This window comes from Netta rufina, assembly GCF_964035555.1.
Source record: "Netta rufina genome assembly, chromosome: 22".
Taxonomy (NCBI): domain Eukaryota; kingdom Metazoa; phylum Chordata; class Aves; order Anseriformes; family Anatidae; genus Netta; species Netta rufina.
The window spans coordinates 8108482-8129598 of record NC_140146.1 but is presented as its reverse complement, the minus strand read 5'-3'; the positions used below and the strand labels follow the sequence as shown (position 1 = coordinate 8129598).

The 21117-nt window shown below is 50.0% G+C and overlaps 1 protein-coding gene across 1 annotated transcript in view; it reads right to left on the bottom strand.

Annotated features, from left to right (window-relative positions):
* The window catches only part of MEGF6 (multiple EGF like domains 6), a gene marked incomplete at both ends in the record, with an annotated part of 72150 nt that overhangs the window by 12093 nt on the left and 38940 nt on the right, over positions 1 to 21117 (bottom strand). Inside the window, 13 exons of the mRNA XM_084300246.1 lie at positions 1016 to 1150; positions 1425 to 1559; positions 1727 to 1855; positions 2977 to 3105; positions 3785 to 3916; positions 4112 to 4279; positions 5366 to 5488; positions 6235 to 6357; positions 7333 to 7470; positions 9358 to 9480; positions 9862 to 9984; positions 10583 to 10708; positions 18236 to 18358. Of these exons, the coding sequence (XP_084156372.1) occupies positions 1016 to 1150; positions 1425 to 1559; positions 1727 to 1855; positions 2977 to 3105; positions 3785 to 3916; positions 4112 to 4279; positions 5366 to 5488; positions 6235 to 6357; positions 7333 to 7470; positions 9358 to 9480; positions 9862 to 9984; positions 10583 to 10708; positions 18236 to 18358 (1707 nt within the window). The remainder of the gene's footprint in view (positions 1 to 1015; positions 1151 to 1424; positions 1560 to 1726; positions 1856 to 2976; positions 3106 to 3784; positions 3917 to 4111; positions 4280 to 5365; positions 5489 to 6234; positions 6358 to 7332; positions 7471 to 9357; positions 9481 to 9861; positions 9985 to 10582; positions 10709 to 18235; positions 18359 to 21117) is intronic.

The window sequence follows — 21117 nt, the reverse complement described above, 5'->3', positions numbered from 1 at the left end:
TCACACCAATGACTCATTGCCTTGAGGTACACTCAGACACCTTTACAGGAAGAACATCAAGCTCTCTGACAGCCCACCTATCTCCGAGGATCTTAAAAATCTGCTCCCTCCGTGCTATACTGCATGCCTGGAGCTGTGTAGTTCAGTTATCACAATGCCAACTGGCCTTTATGTGATGAGCAGAGAGCTGCTCTGGAGGGTACATATAGAGGCAGAAGTTTAAATACTAATGTGAATGAAGAATAAAATTTTTTTTCACACTTGCAGATCAAATAGAACTTCAATACGGGATAGCGAACAGAACGGAAAATATGATACTGTTCTCCTGGGGATTGATTGCCTGGAAGCAAAAAGACATCAAAGGGAGGAAAAAAAAAGATAGCTAGATAACTATCACCTTCATCTGCAAAAGCAGAGATGCCCAAGTGGCAGGATAAAGTGAGACCTTGTTCTTTTCTGAATAAGGATCATTATGCCTGAGAATTCCCGTTTCCCTGCTCTTCAGAGATCACAGGGTTTTCATAAAGACCTGCGAGTGGCAGCTCTTGTGTCATCTGAAGCCATTTCAAATTTCCACTCACTAGAGCTGGGCTAGGAGGTCTGAAAGTCCGGGCGGAAATGTGCAAGCCCTTTCATGTTGTTTTGCAAAGGAATGGTTTGTGTGTGGGAGGAACACTGGGGGTACACGGCTCCTCGAGAGCGTGCAGGCTGGGGAACCTCAGAGCGCTCCAGCAAGAAGCAGGAGCTTGGGACACGGGTGGTGTGAGAGATGAAACCCCTCCAGCTGTGCCTCTGGAAGGCAGAAAGCCTTCGGAGAAGGAAGGAAGAAGTAAGCAGGAGCTAAGCACTGGGTCCCAGCGGCAGTGTCTGTGTGTCACAGCACAGCAGCGACCATCTGAAGCCAGGAGACCATTGCTCGTCCAGCAGCAGGACCTCTGTGCTCCTCTGAGCATCATCACACAAAAAACAATCTTATGTTTGCCTTGCAGGGCCCCTGCTCTTCACGTGGCCTTACCTTGGTCGCAGTTGTCCCCGTGGTAGCCCTGGGGACACTCCTTCCGGCACTCTCCGGTGACGTGGTCACAGGGCACTTCTGGGGAGCAGCTGCATTTCTTCCTGCAGCCATCTCCGTAGTAGCCAGGGTCACATTCTGTTATCGTGGATAGTGAAAAGGGCTGGTATTAGAAACAGGGAGAGGCAGCAGCACCCTGCCGAGCCAGCAGCTGGGCACAGCTCCAGCACCTGCTTTTACTGCCAGAATCAATTCCCTCCGATAACTACTTTTGCTCCTAATCGAAGCAAGAAGAGGCAAAAAGGTTCTAGGAGGATGGAAAGCAAGCTGAGCTTTTTCCCAAAGAAATCAGGGGAAAAGAGGCTGTGGGAGGAGGGAGGGGGATGGCAGTGAGCGCTCCTGGACAACTCACCCTTCTCGCACCGCGTGCCGTGGTAGCCGGGCTTGCATCGGCAGGAGCCGTCCCTCTTGTCACAGTCCTGCGTGTTCTGCTGCACGCACTGGCACTCCTCGGAGCAGCCAGGGCCAAACGCCCACTTGGGGCAAGCTGGGTGGGGAGGAGGAGGACAGCAAGTGACCCGGGAGGACAAATATCACAGACAGGGGACAAAAACATTGCCACCACCCAGCACTGACCCTTCCAGGGATGGAACCTAAACGGGCTGCAATCTGAGAATAATACTCATCTCATAAGGAAGGTGTGGACACGCATACCTAGGTGGCAGTACCGCCCGTACAAGCCAGGGTCGCACAGACAGGCGCCGTAAATCCGATGGCAACGACCGCGGTTGGCACAGTTGCACTTTTTCCTGCATTGTTTCCCAAAAAATCCTTTAGGGCACCCTGGTGATAAATAAAGAGAGATTTTCTGGGAGGATGAGGAAATGTGGGTCTGTCACTTTATGTCCATCACAGGAAAAACACATCGCAAAACCAGAGCCGTGTGCCGTCAGCAATGAACTAAGTAAAGTGTGCAGCGAGGGTGGAACTGCTTTCTGACCAGAACGTGCTTGTGTCCCTGTGCAACAGGTAATGATAAGAGCGATCAGATTCCCCGCATCAGCTCCAAATTGAGTCTGTCCCCGTGGCATTGCAGCCTGTCTTTCTCGCCTGCCCTTCTGCAGCCACCTGCGGTGTCCCCAGGGCACCCATGGGTGCTGAGCCGTGCTGCAGGGCTCCAGGGAGCCAGCTCCACCGTATGTGAACAAATAAACCATGAGGCTGTTCCTATCGATAAGCAACAGTGGTGTTTGCACTGCTAAGGGAATAGAGGGATTGCTCTTTCTCTTTCATGCTGAAGATCCTAATATTAGAAGCAGATGGCAGACGCTCCGTGTCAGCAGAAAGCTGCAGCCAGCGTCTGGCCAGGCAGCACAAGTCTTCCCCTGCGGCTGCAGCGTCAGGCTGAGGAGCAGCAAGTGGGACATCGCATCACTTCTTCGCTGCTGGTGTTAACCTTACCTGCCTGGTTTTTCCCTGTACCCCTCAATCACCAGATTATAGACAGAAGAGGTCTGGGTACCTCCAGCATTCATTTATAGTCTGCCTCAGTCTCCTCCTTCAATAATAGTTTCCATATGCTCTGAACCTTTTGTCTGCAGCCACTTTGTCTGAATCCCTTATTGTCTCACTGCTTCTGTGTTTTTAGACGGTGCTCCCAAGATTTTAATGCTTTGGGAGAGAGAAACACCGAGCAGGGATGGAGCAGGGGATGGAGCAGGGGTGCATCGGGGTCCCTCAAGCACTGGGATGATCCAACGATGCTTTCAGCCAGCGGCTCCAAAGGGACCCACACCAGGCTCTGTGGAAACCCTCCCGAGGCCCCAGAGACGCCCAGCAGGAACATCTGACGGCAGCAGGGATGCCTGGTCACCCGCTCACCAAATCCCACCAAAGGCCCTACTGACACCTGGAGAGAAGGACGCGCAGAGCCCCGCTGTCCCCCCCTCTGCCCAGGCTCTTACCGTCCTCGCAGTGGGGCCCGGCCACGCCGGGTGGGCAGCGGCAGGCGCCCGTGCTGGGCTCGCAGGTGCCCCCGTTCTGGCAGCGGCACGCCTGGCTGCAGCTCCTCCCGAAAGTGCCGGCCGGGCAGGCTGGGGACGGATGGCAGAGGTCAGCAGGACGCGGGGCTGCTCCCGCACCGCTGCAGCAGGGCAGCAAGGGGCTGCAGGCTGGCAGGCGGGGAGCAGGCGCAGCTGTTTGTGGCAGCAAGCGTTTTTGCCTTCTTGGGGCTAAAGAGCTAAGAGCAAATGAACTGAGGACGTTGGATGTTCATAACTTCGATTCCTTACTCTGGTTGCAGATATAACCTACCAGCAGGCTTTATCTGGGCCACTAGAAAAGCAGGTTAATTCTTTCTCAAGCACAAGAAGGCTTCCACTTGTGGCAGAAGTTTATGGGAAGACACACTAAAAGGGTTCTCATTAATATTGTAAATATTTTCTTGGTCTCAGAGAATGCAAAGCCTAATACAGTGGTGGTAGGTTTACATGCAGCCTGACACTAACTCAGATTTAACACCAAATATGTATGTTTGCAGGTCTGACGCACAGAGAAAAATGCCCTAGGGTCTATTTGGGAATGAGAAGAGGGGAACTGGGCATTTGTGCTGGCTTTGCCAAGATAAACACAGCAAATAAAAGCAAGAGAAGCAAAGGGCTCCAGTGCTACATCTGACTAACTGGAGGTTGGCGCATTCTCCTCTTTCTTGCCCGGATTTTGGCAGGCAGGGCTGGCAGGGCAGCCGGCCTGCCCCGCTGCAGTGCTACTCACTCTGGTTGCAGAGCAGCCCGCTCCAGCCGGCCGGGCAGTCGCAGCCGGTCCCCTCGGCATTGCACGTGCCCCCGTTCTGGCAGTCCTCACACGTCAGGCTGCAGTCGGGGCCGAAGGTGTTCTCCAGGCAGACTGCAACAGGAGGAGCCATGGTGAGACACCGTCCCCAGGGCTGCTCCAGCAACTCGGGGAGTTTGGGCATTAATCCCGACGTTACAGCCCCCAGCAAAGCTAACAGCATCTGGGGGGGTCTGTGTGCACAGAAAGGGTACCTGATGCATGCTGCCAGTGTGCCTGGCACGCATGGTTAATTGGTTAAATGCCCACCAAACTTTTCTGAAAGTGTGTGCTCTCCTCTTGCTTCCATCTCTTCGTCCTCTTCTTCATAGTCCTCGTTAAAGAGCTGGGTGAATTCATCCCGCAGGATTGCGACGTGAGGGATCGGGCGGATAACGGGGTGCTGAGCATCCAGAGCTTCCACTGGGTCATCTATGGCTAGGGAAGCAGTCATGGAGATTACAAAATCAAGGGTTGGAAAGAAAAAAGAACTCATCTGAGGGGCAGATAACAGGGCAGACCCTGTGTGATAAGACAGGGGAACCAGAAACATCTGTATGGGGTTGGTGCAGCTGATTTGGTGTGCTATGCTCTGCCGATCTCTACATTGACACCTTTAAAATAAGAATCTGTTTCTTTCAAATTTTTGCAGCTTGTTTCCTTGTTTTGGCTAGAACATGGCACAGCCGACCAAGTGAGAAACTTTGCTCCTAGCCTGGATGGGCAGCTCGGGCTGCCTGGGTAACTGGGACCACCGCCGCTCCATCGCCTTTGCCCTGCAGGTTTTCTGGCCAGAGCCACACAGCTTCCTTGTGTTTTCAGATAATTCAACCTTTCTCTAGAAAATTTAACAAGTCTGCCCATCTAACAAACCTGAGCAATGCATTTCAGCTTGGTGCTCCTTTAAGAATGAGTAAGTGTCAGCTACAATACCAGCTCCCTTCCTTTGCAGGGCAACAAGGGTTAAAAGTCATGCAATCAAGATAAGCACAGGCACTTGGAGCAGGACTGGCTCAGCTATAAAAGTGGGCAGGGCACGGCAGGGCAGGGTTAGCACTCTGCTGGGTTGGGGAGGCATGGGGTGCTGCTCCTCTGGGTGCAGGCATCATAAACTGGCAGGAACAGGGAGCTGGGCAGTGCCTGGGGGTCATCTGGAGAAGAGGATGTGTGCTGGGTGCCTTGCTGAGCGAGCTGGACGGCAATGTGCTTGGGGGTGTGATAAGGAGGCCACCACTTGGAAAAAATCCTGTTTATTATAAGGAAAAACTGTAGATGTGACTGTGAAAAGGGTTTGGTCCTTTGGTTAGTGTGGGGTCAGGACTGCAGGCTACAAAAAATGTACCAAAATCCCTAGATTTGCTAGAAAAGCTGTGTGTGACACTGCTGAAACAGGCATGGTGCTGCCAGGGGAGCCTTCTGCTGCTGCTAATGAGTGCTGCGAGAGCAGTGAGTGCCTGCATGTGTGGGCCCTGTGCCTGGAGGGGATGGGGATGGGGTGCTGGCAGCCTGACATGCAGCACTTACAGATGCAGCCCCTTCGGTCTTCGTCCAGTTTGTATCCGATCCTGCAGCTGCACTGGAAAGACCCGAGCTGGTTCTGGCACGTGTGCTCGCACCCGCCGTTGTGTGAGGAGCACTCGTCCACGTCTAGAAAACAAGGGGGTTGCTGCGTGTTTGCAGAGCAGTGAGCAGGCTGCGTGAAGCCAGCTGATCCCAAATGTTAAGGGAGGCTACCAAGTGAGCAGGGAGCCCCAGGCTTCTGAATATCGAGCACTAAGCTTTACTTCTCTGGTTAGTTGTGTAGAAGCAAGTGGGTAACCTTGGTTTCCACCTGTGGAGTGTTACTGGAGAGCTTTGCTAAGGAAAAAAATCATTAGGAAGACATAAAAGTCCCAAATTCTTTCTGCTGAGAAGGCTGCTCATCAGAGCCAACAGGACAACTGGGTTGAGCTGGAAGAAACTGGCAGAGACGCCTGGCTGTTCACAAGCAGGTAGGACAACCTCTTCTTCTCTTTATTAAAAGATTGCATTCATCACTGAGTTAGCTGGGTTTTAGACAGATGCTTGTTCTTGCCTGTATCTCTTCTGTGGTAAAAATTATGGTCAGTGTTGGCTCCAATATTGCACAGACTAATTTCTGTGAATTGCTGATGCAGTCAGACTTGGGAAACTCTCAGAGATGCCAATTTGAATTCAAAGGGGGTTGAAAAAGCCCCATGGCTACCCCGCAGCTGTGCTGACCTGGTGTGGGGGTTAATTAGTGGAGTAGCCTAAACTCCTGCTGAGGTGAGGAGGCTGACAGGACAGAAACAAACCAGATCCCCTGCTGTGTGTGCACCTCACCATGGTGCAGCGCTGTCCCCGTGCTCGCAGGGCCCCACACCTCTGCTTACCTTCACAGGCACAGCCATCGGTGCTGAGCCGGTACCCGGCATGGCAGGCACACTCGTAGCCTCCTGGGTAGTTGTAGCAGTCCTGGTGACAGCAGTGAGATCCGCTGTCACACTCATTGATATCTAAATGAAAAGCAAAGGGCGCTGGGTGTTAGCATACGCCCAGCTCCGTAGTGCTGACAGTAATTGTTAAAATCGCTCCGTGACTAGTTCTGGTGGATTTTTGCTGAGCTGTCACAGGCTGAGCTAGGATTCGTGCTTTCTTCTTGAAATCAGTGAGCTTTGTGCTAACAGCCCCCTTCACAATGTGCTCCCTGGCCAAGGGGGCTCCTGAGGCCCAGCAGGAAGCTACCACGGCTGGCAGCCTGAGGTGGTTCTGTGCTCGCCAAGGGGGTGGTTCCAGCCTCAGCAGGAACTGGCATTTGTTTTCCAATTTGTCCTTTTACAAGCATGATATGCAGAAAGCTGGGAGCTGCATGCTTCCTCCCAGCTGCACAGGAATGTGCCCCAGTCAGGCACTGCTGCAGGAGAGGTCTGGCTGGTGAGCACTGCAGTGAGTTTTGGGCTTGGTTATTTTCCCACAAGGGAAATAGTAATGCTCAGAGTAATGCAGTGTCAGGTGTATGCATCCGCTTCATGACACTTAGAGCTCAAGGTGGGTTTCACCCTAAGCCTCTCCTCTAACACAAGCTGTGTAAGTGATGGGGCTGAGCTATGCTAGTGCCTCGCTCACATTGCTCACTCAGAAATTACACTGCTCACTTTGGGATAACAGGCCAGACAATGCACTTCATACATCACCCCTTCTAGATGTAGGCTTACAGGTATCTGAGATGTGAGCCTCTGCATCTGCCAACACCTTCCTAGGTCTGTTCTAGCAGGAAAAGCTGATTAGCTCTGAAGTCAACAGACACCATCCTGGTAGGTCTTAGTGAACCTCTTCAAGCTGAGCAGCATCTCATCTCCTTTTACTTGACATCTGTTTCTAGCCTTGTTAATCTGCTTGTTTTGTATATACATATAGCATCTGATCTGTGGGGATCCTCATTACTTGAGACACATCTGTAAAAACAAAGTGTGACATTTCCCTTGCCTTACCAGTGCACGTCTTCTGGTCCTCCTCAAGCTGATAGCCGAAGTTACAGGTACAGACAGGGCCAGAGCTGGTGTGGTGACATGCATGGGAACAGCCACCATTGCTGGCTTCACAGCTGTTCACAATCTCCATTTCTATCCCTGCAAGACATGCACACTGGTTAGGATCTTGCAGTGTTTGGTGTATGTCGGGTGATGCCTTCCAGCAGGCACCCACATGGAGCTTCACGTCTTCTCGAGCCCCTTGCGTGTGCCTTTTTGTGCTCAAAGCCCTGCTGAGGCCAACGAGCTGCAGCAGGGAAAGGATGAAAATAGCTCTGCACAGAGGCCACCTCTGGGCCGGGAAGCCCAAATAACAAAAATAAATGGACAGATCCCAGGCAACGCCCCGTGTGGCCTCTGCAGGCTTGACTTGTGGGGCAGGCTCTGGACAGGCCCTGAGATGAAGCAGACTGCAGACAAAGCTGCTCCCATTCCTGTCAAGCTGCAGGATGTGCTGCCAACCCAAAGTTGGCTCAGCCTTCCCTGTACAGAGCTGTTCTGATGCCAGCTAGGAATGGGAGCAGCAGAATCCAGCAACTGCAGAAACCTCCAGATGCCTGCAGCTAGAGAAGCTAGCTGGGGACATGTCAGAAATGGCAGGCGCAAACATCAACAGCAGCCACGTATCTCAGCTTGGCAAAGCTTATGTAAACTCCGTAGTCCGGTTAATGAAGCCTTCTTAGACTAAAAGGAACTCATACCATGGAACTTTGATTCAGCCCTGAACCTCAGGAAAAGTTTCTGCCTACAAGAACATTTTTGGTGCACTCAGGCCGAAGAAGGATGAAAGAAGGGGAGCTTGATTGTTCCCCAGTGGGTCTGTGCATGTCAAAAACAAAAGTTGTCCCGTAGTGGAAAGTTTATCTTTCAGATTTCACAACATGAATTTATTCCTTCTGTTTTCCCCTTTCTTAGTGATGCATACTAAATACTAAAGCCAGACCTTTGCACAGGAGATACTAAAAACTGTGGGGGCGGGGGAACATTGCTCATACAATAGGGCTACGTAATGCTGCTGCTAAAGGAGAGGTATTGCCAAGGCTTATGGCAGTCTCAACTGTCCTTTTCCTTCTGGAGCAGCAGAATGTGAGTGGGGCTTGTTTTTCTGCTGCCCAAAGTGACCCTCTAGGGCTAGCATCACCTACCTGGAAAGCCAAGGCTTGAGCAGCAGTAACTATTAGGCTTTGGGTCACTTGTGGACCAGTTGGCTGAGGGCACCAAGGGTAATTGTCCTTGGTGGGACACTCGATGCTAGGTGAAAGAAGTAGCTAAAATTTGTTAGGCATAGACCTGGCTTTCTAATCCAATACTCGATGCCTTCCAAGACCCATTTCTGGTTTGCAAAGCCCTACTTTCCCACTCCCACAAAAGCACAGTGCTGTGGCAGGCTCCTGGTGAGAGCTGTGGCCACCGCACAGGTGGAGCATCACGGCTTCCAGTGATGCTGGCTGCCTGCGCTGGGACAGCCACGGAGGCTTTCATCTGTGAGGGCTGCTAGTGCTACATGCTGATAGCTTCACTTCAGACCCTGCTGATGTGTATTAGCTGAGCAAAGACATATGCGCAATCTGGCTCATTCTTACACAAAGCTGTTTATTTCCTTTCCTGATGGTAGCAGATGTGATCACATCATTAGCTCAATTCCTTCTTCAGTTACACATCTGCAGCTGACCAAACTCATCCAATGAGGTCCCTAAGAGCAGGACTTAGCCTTTTTGGAGCCAAATGGCCTCAAATAAATTCCCTAAACTAGTGAAATTGGCTTCATTGTAACTTTAAAGATTAGAAGTTCTTACCTTGGTGGAAGAAGTGAACAGCCCCAAACCTGCTGGTGAAGGTGGCTGTGACTCAGTCCCACCAGCTCACAGAAAATGATGCACAATCAGTGCCAGGTGCAGATTTCACCTCTTTCTGCCCTTTTCCAACCTACAGAAGCAAACCCACCTCCCTCCCCACCTGACGAGGGGGACTGCAGGCAGTACTCACGGTAGCATTGCTTGCCATCTGCCCCCAGCTCGTAGCCTGGGCTGCAGGTGCATTTGAAGGAGCCGCGGGTGTTGAGGCACTGGTGAGCACACATGGCCAGGCCTGTCAGGCACTCGTTCACATCTGCAAGGGATGAGCAATTAGGAAAAGCAGGTAGTGTGGGAAATGTTCCTTCAAAATAACAAGTGTTTACTGTCTTTGATTTTTTTCAGTAATTTCTTGCACCCTAAATCCTTCACTGGGGCCCAGACCAACACCGTTAAGGGTTCAGAACTACTGTGAGGCTTCCAGGAAAATCCAATCAAGTGAAACTCAGGTGTTGGGCCCCATCGTCTAGCAGGGCTCCTGGGCAGACCCCAACCAAACCTCTTCATGCTGCCCCTCTGGGAGACTCAAGCTTTACTCCATTAAATTCATGAGCTGGCATTTGCTGAGGCTGAGCACTACTTTAAACAGTGAGAAAGTTGGTTTTTCTCTACAAAAGCTCCGCTGTGGGGTGCTTACCTTCGCAGGCCTTGCCATCGGGCGCCAGGCTGTAGCCGGGGTGGCACTCGCAGCGCGCGGCCCCACGGTGGTTGTGGCACTGGTGCATGCAGCCCCCGTTCCTGTCAGCGCACGGGTTCCTCACTAGAGGTCCAAGAGAAGAAGCAGGCTTATTTCAGACCAGTCCTACTATTATTGGCATTACACTTATGGGAAAACAAAGCATCAAGCACTTATGGATAGCAAAATAATGTGAAACCCATGGAAGACCGTTCTCCACCGTGACATAAAATCTGCTGGTGTTCCCTGCTTGGAGCTGCCCAAAAGTTAGTCTGACTGCAACCTCGGTGGGCTTCCAGCTCCTAAGAATCTCCTGCTGATGGTGGAACAGCATAAAAGCCCACCAGGTTTGGCTATGGCTGACAGATGGCTGCTTCTGCAGATTTATGGAGATTTATGGCCAGACACTCTTCCAGCAAACCGAGGGCTGGAAAAGATCAAATGCAGCCATGTGCTACAGGTGAGGGCAGAACCTACAATGGCTGTGGGGCTGTGTGGCCATGAATTTAGTAGGTGGAAAGGGGAGAAGATCCTGTCCTACTGTGACACGCTGCTGTCTTCCACCTCTCAGGAGTGTGTGCCCTGATACCATTTCACATATCAAGTCCATGCTGTCCGTGCCCCCACCCTGCCCACGAGAACAGCCCACGAGAGAGGTGCCCAGGGTGCCACGGGGACTCACGGGCGCAGCGCTTGCCGTCCTCCCTCAGCTGGTAATTGCGGCGGCACCGGCACTGGTGCTGGATCAGCGTCACCTGCACGCAGTCGTGCTCGCAGCCGCCGTTGTTCAGGGAGCAGGAGTTCACCACTGCGGGGGAAAAGGACATGAAATTCATCTGGAAATGCTGTGTCGCCCAGTGAGGTTCTTTTCAGAGGGTAAAGCAAAGCTCACACGTTTATGAAGAGCACCACAAATGAGAATTTAAAACCAGGGACATGTCCAAACTCTGTTAAATGAAAAGTTCACGGCAAATTTGTGAAGTGTGCTAATTGTGAGTGTTACTGTATTACTGCTGAAATCCTCACAGGTTTGCTCAGACAGGGCAGGTGTGATGCCACAGCTAGTTCCACTTAATTACTGCTCAGAGAGCTGCACTCAGGCATATTCAGATTTTCTTGTAACAAAATAACACAGAAAATTAAGTTTCTGGCTTCAAGCCATGCAAAAGACACCAATTACCCAGGGCAAGGCCAAGCAGGCACCATCAGCTCTGGGAGCATTCAAGGAAAAGTGTTTTCAGATGCATCCTGCACATCCGTGCTTTGATCTGGTGTAATGCTGCCCAGCTCGGTGCTTTGGCTACGGGACCTCTGCAGGAAAGTCAAGCTGGCTGTGCTCGCCCACATCGCAGGAGACTGATGCTGAGCCACCTCCTAAGCCAGGGCTCGGAGATGTGCTGGCAGGAAATGTGATTTCCCAGTAAGTGCAGGCGGGACTGGGAATTGGGACTCCTGCCTGCTGCTCCTGGCCGTGCCACAGCATTTCTGTGTGGCCTTGCGCAAGGCGCTCTCCTGCCCAAAGGATTTCAGACAACCAGAAAACAGAAGGTTTTGCCTAGGTTACAGCAGAAAACAGGTCTTATGACCAAAGATGTGGACTGCTTTTTTTTTTTCCTCATTATTATGATTTACAGCTTATTATGATTAGTTAGCTTTAAAATAGCATTTCTCCTGCTCTGCTTTTACAGGCCAGGACTGCTCTGCAGAACGAGCACCAAGGCTGTGATGTCTGGCTGGAGATGTCAGGGGCATCTGGCTGCAGATGGAGGGGCACAAGTGGTGGCCCCCTGTAATTCTGACTCGTTCTTCACACTGCGGAAGGAACCAACATGCTGACTTCAAGAAATGCTGTAAGGAAGCTAAAAACCCCTCTAAGGAAGGCCATGTCTCTGCAGACCAACTTCAGGTAGTGGCAGCTCTTGCACGGCTCAGAGCAGGCAGCGTGTGTCTGCCAGCAACTCTCATTGCAAGGACTGGCTCCTGCAGAAGAGCTCATGAACAGACGGGACCAGGGCCAAAGGAACATGTTCACGGGGGAAAAAAGCAGCCAAGAGATTAAATGAGATGTCAGTCTCCTGCTTTTATTACTTGTTGGTCAAATACTTGCAGCCTTTTCCCTCTGCTATCAAAAATCCTCTCTGGACCTGAATTTAAATAGCAGGAAAACAGATTTTTCAGCTCGCTCAGTGCCTTGCATTTACCCTCTTGTTTTACCTGAGCCTTTTAGCCAATTACAGAGTTTAAAAGAGTATATTCTCTAGATAAAGTACCAAAAGTAATTTCATTAAGCCTCTCCTGCATATTACTGAAAACCAAATATTTGGCAGGGTATACAAGAAGGGAAAAAAGGCAAAACTGTGTAGTCATTTTTTCTGCAAACGCTTCCCGTGCAAAAAAATATGCCTTGACTCAGAGCTGAGAGCTCTCTGATTTTACAAAGTGAACTTCCCTTCGTATGCCTCTAATTAACTAAACAACATTTTGGAGAATAAAAATGACTTAATAGGGTCAGAGTATTGCCATACACAGTGTACGGCTGGAGCAAGAACTATCGGTTTGTGTTAGCTTTGCTGACATTGTTTCCTTTAATCCATTTGGAAGGAAACAACAGAAGTAGTTGACGTTACTGGAAAGTTATGGGTCAGACTTAGAGTGCTTCAGCAGAGATGGGTGGTCATTTAAGATATTCTGATATATTAAAGTGTCTAATAATGCACATTCAGAAACACATAAATAATGTGTTATTGGAGTGCTTTTTTTTAAATAATAAAAAAGTAAAACAATGCTAGAGCCTGCCAAAACATTCCTTCTTATGGGAAAAAAACTTGGCCAATCCATAACAAGCCAACACATCTCACATCTAAAATAACCTCCCAGTATGCAGTTATTCTATGAATGTGCAATCTCAGTAACTGCCCTCTTCACATACCTCTCTGAAAGACAAGTTTTTAGAGTGGAAAAACCCAAAGTTCAGATTCTTCATTACACAATTTAAGCAGACAGAGGATGCCAACAGAAATCCTGTAAGGTTCGGTAAAGCAGGTTTTCCAAAAAGGCAACTTCTACACACAAGAAATCAGACTTTCCCTGGGCTGCCTTTACCACGTGCTGAGGCATGACGCCCATGCAGTACCACGGGGTAGCTGCTTAGGTGGAGCCTTGCGGTGGCAAAAAGTGTAAAATGCCCCAAATGACAGGAAACATCAAGCTCTCCCCGTGCATGAGATGGCAACATTTGGCCACCACCAGCAACTTGGGCAGGACAAGAACTGAAGGGACCTGCACTCCTGTCCCAAGTCCACCCGTGTGCCAGAAGCACTGAACATGGGGCTCGACCAACACTGTCTGCAGCCCAAGAAAAGACATGAAAGACATGAAAGGTGAAGTGGTGAGAACACAGGGGTCTTGCAGAGCTTTTTGTGTCCCTTTGCGTTTCTTTCTGTGTAGGTTATTTGCTAGCAAATTTACTCTTGGAGCCTAATAACCCCATCTGAGCCTCACAATTCTGCGACTGCACATGATGAGTAAGAGCCCTCGTGCTCCGTGTGCCTCAGCCACCACGGGTACATTCCAGACCACGACGACTAATGGGAACCAGAAGCCCTCCCCTGCCAAGAGACGTATGGATGGGGAAGGAGCTGCTGGCATCGTGGCCTGTGCAGTGCTCGCAGGCTGTACGGTGCTCGTGGCACACGCACAACGAAGGGAGCAGAGCCCCGGCATCCCACCACGCTCAGCACGCAGCCACGGCAAGGCGCGGGCTGGCAGGGGTGCTCCTGCAGCTCTGGAGCTTTGCTGAGATAGGAACGAATTCGAGTTAAGGACAGGAATAACGAGGAAAAACAAATGAAATGTTAACATTGTCTTGGGTGTCGTTCCATCAAAGCGAGGGCCTTTAGCTCTGGGTCTCCTTAGTTGGCTTCTGGCAGAGGAACAGCCTGCAGACCTCGCTGCTGGCCTTGTTTTAATTATGGCTTTTTTTCTCTGTTTACAGAACCACTCTAAAAATATTTCCATTCCCAGATGCTTTTCCTAGCTTAACTTTTCTGTGACAATGCTGCCAAATCCAGTGTCATCTTGTACATCATGCAGCTTTTTGTAATTAGAGTTCAGACAGATTTTCCACAGATGATATTTCATCGTCTGCAAGAGGATCGCTGCTGCTGTCTCCTCTGCCTGCAGGGATGCGGCGTTGCTGAAAGATGTTAAACCTGAGCCTGGTCCTCCTGGGCCCAAACAGACAAAAATGTAACAAAAAAGGCACAAAAAGGGTTCCCCAGGCTCCCCTAGGACTGGGAAAAGGGCGAGTCCAGCAGCTCTGAAGGCACCCAGGCACTTCGCTGCTTTGCGAGGTGGTGCTGATGCACGACTCGGGCTCTTCCACTTTCCCATCCCTCCAATATCATCATGCCTTTCCTCCACATCCAGGTAACCTGCCACCAGAAGCAGTGAGCTAATAGCTGAAAAATAACTGCAGACAGACGTCACTACAGTTCAGCATGGCATTTGGCTTTTGCAGCTTGACACAAAACCACTGACTCCAAGGAAGGGCTGAGCAGCACCGCTGGACAAGGAGCTCGAGGTCTCTAAAATGTATAAATTGTCTCTATAATACATGCAGATTAAAAACCTCTAAGAAGTAAAGATAATTACCCTCCTGTGCACACAGTTCAAGCCTGCACAACCCTTGATGGCATCATCCTCCTGTTCGCTATAAATTGCTGCTATACTCGAGATTTCTTCACTTGCAGTACTCAATATACAGAGGGCTACACCATGTAATCCCAAACTGATTTATTCTAACCTCAGACAATTTCCAGAAACATGTGTGTTAATACAGACCATCTCACTCCTCTGCAGGCCAATGAAAGCAATTGGCTCACATTAAGTTCTTTGCTTTGGACTGGAGCTCATCCCCCTGCTGAAGCTGTGGAGAAAGACCTGAAGATGACAGCTCTCTGCCTCCTGCCCATGTGGTTCTGATAAAGAAAGGTAATTTCAGGACGTCCAATGACTCTTTTTGCTCTACTTCACTTTCAACAGAAATGTCTGCTCCCTTTTTCCTCTCTCTTTTGCATTAAAGTCATCAGCAACTTGCTAGAATAGGACAACAAAGACACAACAAACGAATCTTGCACCAAGCTGCAGGCTGCCCAAAGCACCGCCGGTGGCTGGAGTCCCCGTGAGATGGGGAGCAGGATGCACGGAGGGGCTGCAAGCTGTCTGCAGCACCCACAAGCATGCAGTGACCTGCACGGTTCCAGGGGCAGCCAGACCCCGAGAGCAGCACAGCGGGGTCACAGCCCCCGCTCAGCTCCCGACACCCCGGCTCCGTCCTGGCCGTGGCTGCAAGTCTTTGTTCTCCTCCTGCACCACGGGAACCACTGCGAGGCTTTCTGAGCCAAGCAGCTATTTATACAGAACCGCAGTACACTTCAGAGTAGATTGCTTTTAAAGGTGCCTAAGCAACTTCCGAATTTTTGTGCTGATCTATCCCTGCATTGTGCTGGCTGTAACCACCTGCACCACTGAGCACAAAGGTGTGAACATCTACCGAGGGCGCAAAGCCATCAAGAGAAAGCAGCAAAAGATTTTTACCTGGTTTTCAACTCTTTGACCTCTGCAGGAATAAAAGAGGCTTCGTGCTTCCCTCGCAGGCTGGGGTTAATGGAAGAGGGCTCATCACCTGCACCGGGCACACCAGCTGAGCTCCTCAGCTCCAGGGGAGCTGCATGGCATCGGGCAGTGCTGCGAGTTAACCAAGGCTTTGTGGCTTGTGTGGCAATTGGAAAACATTTAAAGAATGACAGCCGTGGTTTTATGGACTTTAACCAGAAAACTTGCGGCAGCGATTCCCGTGTGCCGCCAAAATACTCTGCAAAATCCTCTCCTGCGCTGCCCGCGGGATGCAGAGGCTCTGCAGAGCAAGGGGACAGAGCGGGGAGGCTCGCTGGTGCTCTTATTCCCATCTGTTTGATTTTATTTAGTGGAAATATTTAAATTGCAATTTTTGGCTGCACCGATTCCTGCCTGCAAATTCAAGGCGATCTCAACCTGAAGCAAAACACAGCTTTTATCAGACCACAGAGCCATGTGGTGAATGACACCCAGTGCAGCTCCAGTGCTGCGCTCAGCCCCGACCCGAGAAAGGGGTTGGGGTGGTGTAAAACTGCCCCCGGCCAGCTGCAGCACTGGCGTGAGACCACCGCCGTCTGCAGCACACAGCCCAGCCTGGCAGCAGAAACCTGCCCAGAGGCAGCAGGGATGGAGCCAGCCTTACAGCCACGGGGCGTTGCGGGCACTCCAGCACTATGCTGAGCATTTGGCAGAGGAGCAACCGCAGATCGTGCACTCTTTTCTGAGCTTTTACAAGAAAAAAATGTTTACTTCCATCCCTCGGCACAACCGCCTTAATGGGCCCAGCACTGAGCCGTACTGACGGCAGGATATATATATCTGCGCACACATACATGTGTATTTCTGTCACAAAAGCGCAAAGAACAAAAGCCACCAGTCCTGAGGCAAGGAAGCCAGATCGTGGGGGCTGCTCTGTTGTTACTTTAATTTCGAAGCCGTGGTGGGCAGCGGTGCAGCTGGAGCTGGCACCCGCTCTCACCCCCTGCAGCGCGTGGCACAGATCCTGCCAGCAGCACTCCCTGGGGTCCTGCCCCTGGGGCTCCCCGAGCAGATCGGGTTTCACCAAGAGAGACCCCGTAATTCAGGCGGGTGCATTCCAGCGCCGAGCACGCTGTGCGCGTTATGGCAAACGCTGGCTCAGAAGTTTAATGCAAAGCAGGTTTGCAGCGCTCGGAGCCAGCGACACGGCGCGGGGATGCCCTGACACCCGGACCCCAGCGGGCAGGCTCTGGCGTCACTGCCGCGTGAGCAGGTAAACCAGAAGCACAAAAAACAGGCATTTATTTTAAACACGAGGCTCCTCCCTGCTGTGTTCTCGTTTACACTTTCTTTGGAAATCGTTTCACCTTCTGGGGCTGACCCTTCTGAGAACAGCAAAGCCTCCCAGTGGTCAATTCTTTCCCAGTTTGTCTCGTGTGTTATTCAGTGAGGCAGAGGTGACAGGATCACCGTATGCCACCAGGAGAACTACACACTACAAAGGCAATTTTTAGATGAAAGACCACACGCTTACATGCAAACAGTTGCAACACACAGCCATAAACACAAGCTCACGTGTTCAGTGCTACAGCACTGGGAATATCTGGCTTTTTTTCTTTATTTGCAACCCTTTTCTCTTGGGTTCTTCCAGTGACATGCACGGCACTCAGTGCCTTGCACCCTAAGTGTCCATCTCCCTGAGACTGTGAAGCATGGCCACAGAGAGAGTACAGATGCCAACAGCCTCATGTCCTTGCTGTCCTGGACATGGTGGTGCCCCTTCCCTAGATGTTTTTTTCTGCTCACATCACCGTTCCCAACTGGAGCACACATGCTCACGGTTGGTTTCAGCAAACTTCAGAACGTGACTGCATTCTGAGCAAATCCAACAAATGGTCTTTGAAATACCATCGCCCAGGAATTCTTTCCATTTGTATGAAAATATCCCTCAAAAAAAAAAAAAAATGTGTCAAATAAAACTGTAAGGGAGAAGTGGTTTAATAAAAACAGCAGCAGATGCTGGAAGGCAGACTCCAAGCTCCACCCTGGTGTCTCTGAAACACTGCTCTGGGGCAAGAAGGCAATGATATTTCAAGAAATCAGCCCAGAAATCAGCCACAGGCCTGACCTGGCATCCAAGTTACAGTGCCTGGACATGCACTGTCCATGCGGGCTGCTGACTCACACCTCAGGGGAGCGGGTTTGGGGATTTTTGTGGCCACAGTTCCACATGTAGCCATGCTCATTTTCTGCTGTTTGTTGCACCTAATGCCTGCCATGCAGACACAGAAAGCTGGCTGAGGTAAAGACAAAGACTGACTTGAATCTCTGCGTTTAAGAGCATCTATTTTATGGATGAGTTTTGAAATTCCATATCTGATGCACCCTGTACCGAAAGTAGATGCACCAATGCACTGTGAGTTATTTCTCTTGAACCAGAATAGACTGAGGCACTGCAAGAAACCTAAACTGCACATGGCCATTGTGAAGAACAGGAAATATTATGAACCCAGCCAGAGAGACGTATTAAAAAAAAAACCCTACTGGAATCCTGAGAAATAAAGGAACCGGTAACCCATCACTGCCATATCAAATTTCCTGCTTGGAGGATGGATGCAAGTGCATAAGCCAACATAAACCATTTACAAAAAATTTACAGGTATGAAAAGAGATACAAAGAATTAAACATCTCCAAGAAACTGAACAGACTTTGGCTTACCAATGCAGGTCCTGCCATCTGTGTGCAGGCGAAAGCCTGGTTTGCACTCGCAGTAATAAGATCCAAGAGTATTCACACATCTGTGCTGGCAGCCCCCATTGTGAACCTGGCACTCATCAACATCTGCAGAAGAGAAGGGAAAAGGAAAAAAAAATCAGAGAAATGGGCATGACATTATCTGAAGGTAGAATTATTTATTCTCTGTTGAGCGACTCCAGATTTGAGGAATGAATGCAAAAGGAACAAGATTGTGATTTCAATCATGTTTAATCAGCCAAGCTATTTAAGAAATTTCAAGGACAAGCATGCAATCAGAAAAAAATGCATCTTGTTTGTCAATCAGCATAAACCATCCTTCCTCTTGCTCAATTTGCAGCAGTCCCGATTCCCAGATGGAGGCACATCACCCTCTCACCAGGGTAGAGACTGACCGAGCCAACTGCTGCAACGCTTTCCAAGAGGCATTCCCTCTAGGACTATGAATTTATTAAAATCTTAATTTCCTTGCTCTTCCTCTGTTGGAGATAGGCCTGGCTAAGTCCATTTGTTACCTAAATACTGACATCAATGGTGGGAGCAAACACCTAACGTTAAGAGCTGAAGCGAGGGGCAACACGAAGCAGCAAAGTTTAACAGCTCAGCGCCTCAGCAGCAGATGCTGGGATTCTGCTGAGTCAATCTCCTCCTCTCCCAGCATAAAAACTGCCTTCTCCAGAGCTCAGCGATGTGCTGAAGGTGAGAGCACCCTGCCTCCCCCAACAGCGCTGAGGTTTGCCCAGGCAATTCCTGCCCTGACGCCCGACATCGAGTGTGTAGGCAGCAAATTTGCCAGCTACACTCGCACAGTCACACACAAGTAACTGGTCCGTGGGGTTATATGCACGATTCTGAAAGCAGAAACTGCTAGCAGGGTGAGATGCAATGTCTGTGTGTTCTGCACTAATGCTCCCTTTCCTCCTTCATAGTTTTCATGGCTGAATGGAGAACTGAAGAGATGGTGTTTACACGACACGTGAAATGAGCTGACATGTTTCAGGATGAAAGACTGAACTTACGTGTTTTACTATCATGTTTCTCATCTCAGTACTTCCCAGAGCGTTTAACACATCTCACGCCATGTGTGCTGGGACCTCTCTTACCTGCTGCTGAAATGCAGCAGAACCTGGGCTGTGCAGCGAGGAGCCACGCTCTGTATTGCTCTGTCTTTAGGGATGAGAAAGCAAGTTAACACCTGCATCAAGTCTATGATTAGCAAGGGTTTTATGATAACACATTCAGGTTAAGAACACAATGAAGTCCAGTTTGACCCCAAATCATTACATTGCAAAGGTGAGAATCCCAACCAGAGCTCCTCACCCCCCTCCCCAGCTCTGCGCAGCTCCGTGACCAGAAAACCAAGGCACGGCTCCTACAAGAAATCCACTTGGCCAATAAAACTTTGCATGTCTATTTCTATTGTTAAAACTACATGCCCTTGAACAAAAGACAGTCTCTGTGCCAGAAAAGCCTTCTGCCAAATGCTGAGCAATCTTTCAAGAGTTGAAATGGGAACAAGCCCACAAGTTCTTGATAAAAAAAAATCCTATTATATTTTATTATCACAGCCCCAAAACCGAGGAGGTGGACAGCAGTTGGTTAGAGAGAGATTAATTCCTGTTTCACAGACCTTGAATTGCCCTTAAATACTAGGAATAATGTCCAGAGCTGAGAAGAAATTTAAAAATCTGTGAAGCTCCAAGCTGCACAGTGCTAAGATGCATATCAAAAGCTTGTCAGAGGCAATCTCAAGTTCCTGAGACGTAAGATTCCTCCATCTGGCTATAATTAGAAATAATGGCAATGTATGTGGTTGTAGCCGTGCAGCTCCTTAATTCCTGCCATGCGGGTGTGCGTGTGTACACATATACATGTGCACTGCTTCTCAAACCAGAGGGGATCAAAGTTCTCCAGGCAGATGGAGGAACCAGATCACATTCACAAGAGCAGCCGAAAAGCCAGCCACCGATTCCTTTTTCCATGGAGAGAAAACCTGAGTAGCTTTGGGTCTGTTAACATTTCTGTGCACTTTCTGCACAGAGCAGTCTCTGGAGGCTGCTAAGTATCGAGCACAAAGCTCTTTCAATCCAGCCTCTTTGGTCCACAGGTGACATTTCTAAACAATGTCATAGCAATACACAGAGTTCAGAAACGAAGAAAAGGGACTGGGATGGCAACTGACAAAAAGAACGAGATTAGCAACTCACAGGTCTGCAACTCACAGAGGACATTCAGGGTAAGGGCATATACTGCTTGAGTTTATTCAGGGCACTTTAAACAACACAAAAAAACATTACTGAAGCTAAACCAGAACTGAGACTCTTGCTCAAGGACGCAGCTCTTCGAAACTGTGCTGCCGAAGAGCAATTTGAATTTGCCATAACCAAACCCCACATTTTCAGTACTGAAGGTGTCTTTCTGCAAGTACAAAGCTCCCAGCCCTGACAGCACCTGGCTGCTCCTTGCATACTCTTTGCCTGCTGAGGTATCCCTCATCCCTCCCAAACCCACCTCTTTACTGGTCAGAGCCTCCCCGCTCGCACTGAGCTCCCCGGAGCTTTTCGAGCGGTACGTGATGGAAGGATTAACACAATTAGCGCAGGAGCAGGATTTCTGTGTGCACGGCTGGTAGGTGTCCCAGGTGCAGGAATTAAAGCGGGTGAGGGATGCTGGTTCCTGCAGCGCCCCAGAGCTCCTGGATGGACAGACAGACAGACAGACAGACCCGTGCACACAGCAGGCACGGCTGCCTCTGGCACAGCGCAGCAGGTTAAGCAAGAGGAGTCGTACAGCTCCGTGCCAAGCAAAAGGACGAGCACATATTTGTCAATGAGAGTTACTAACGA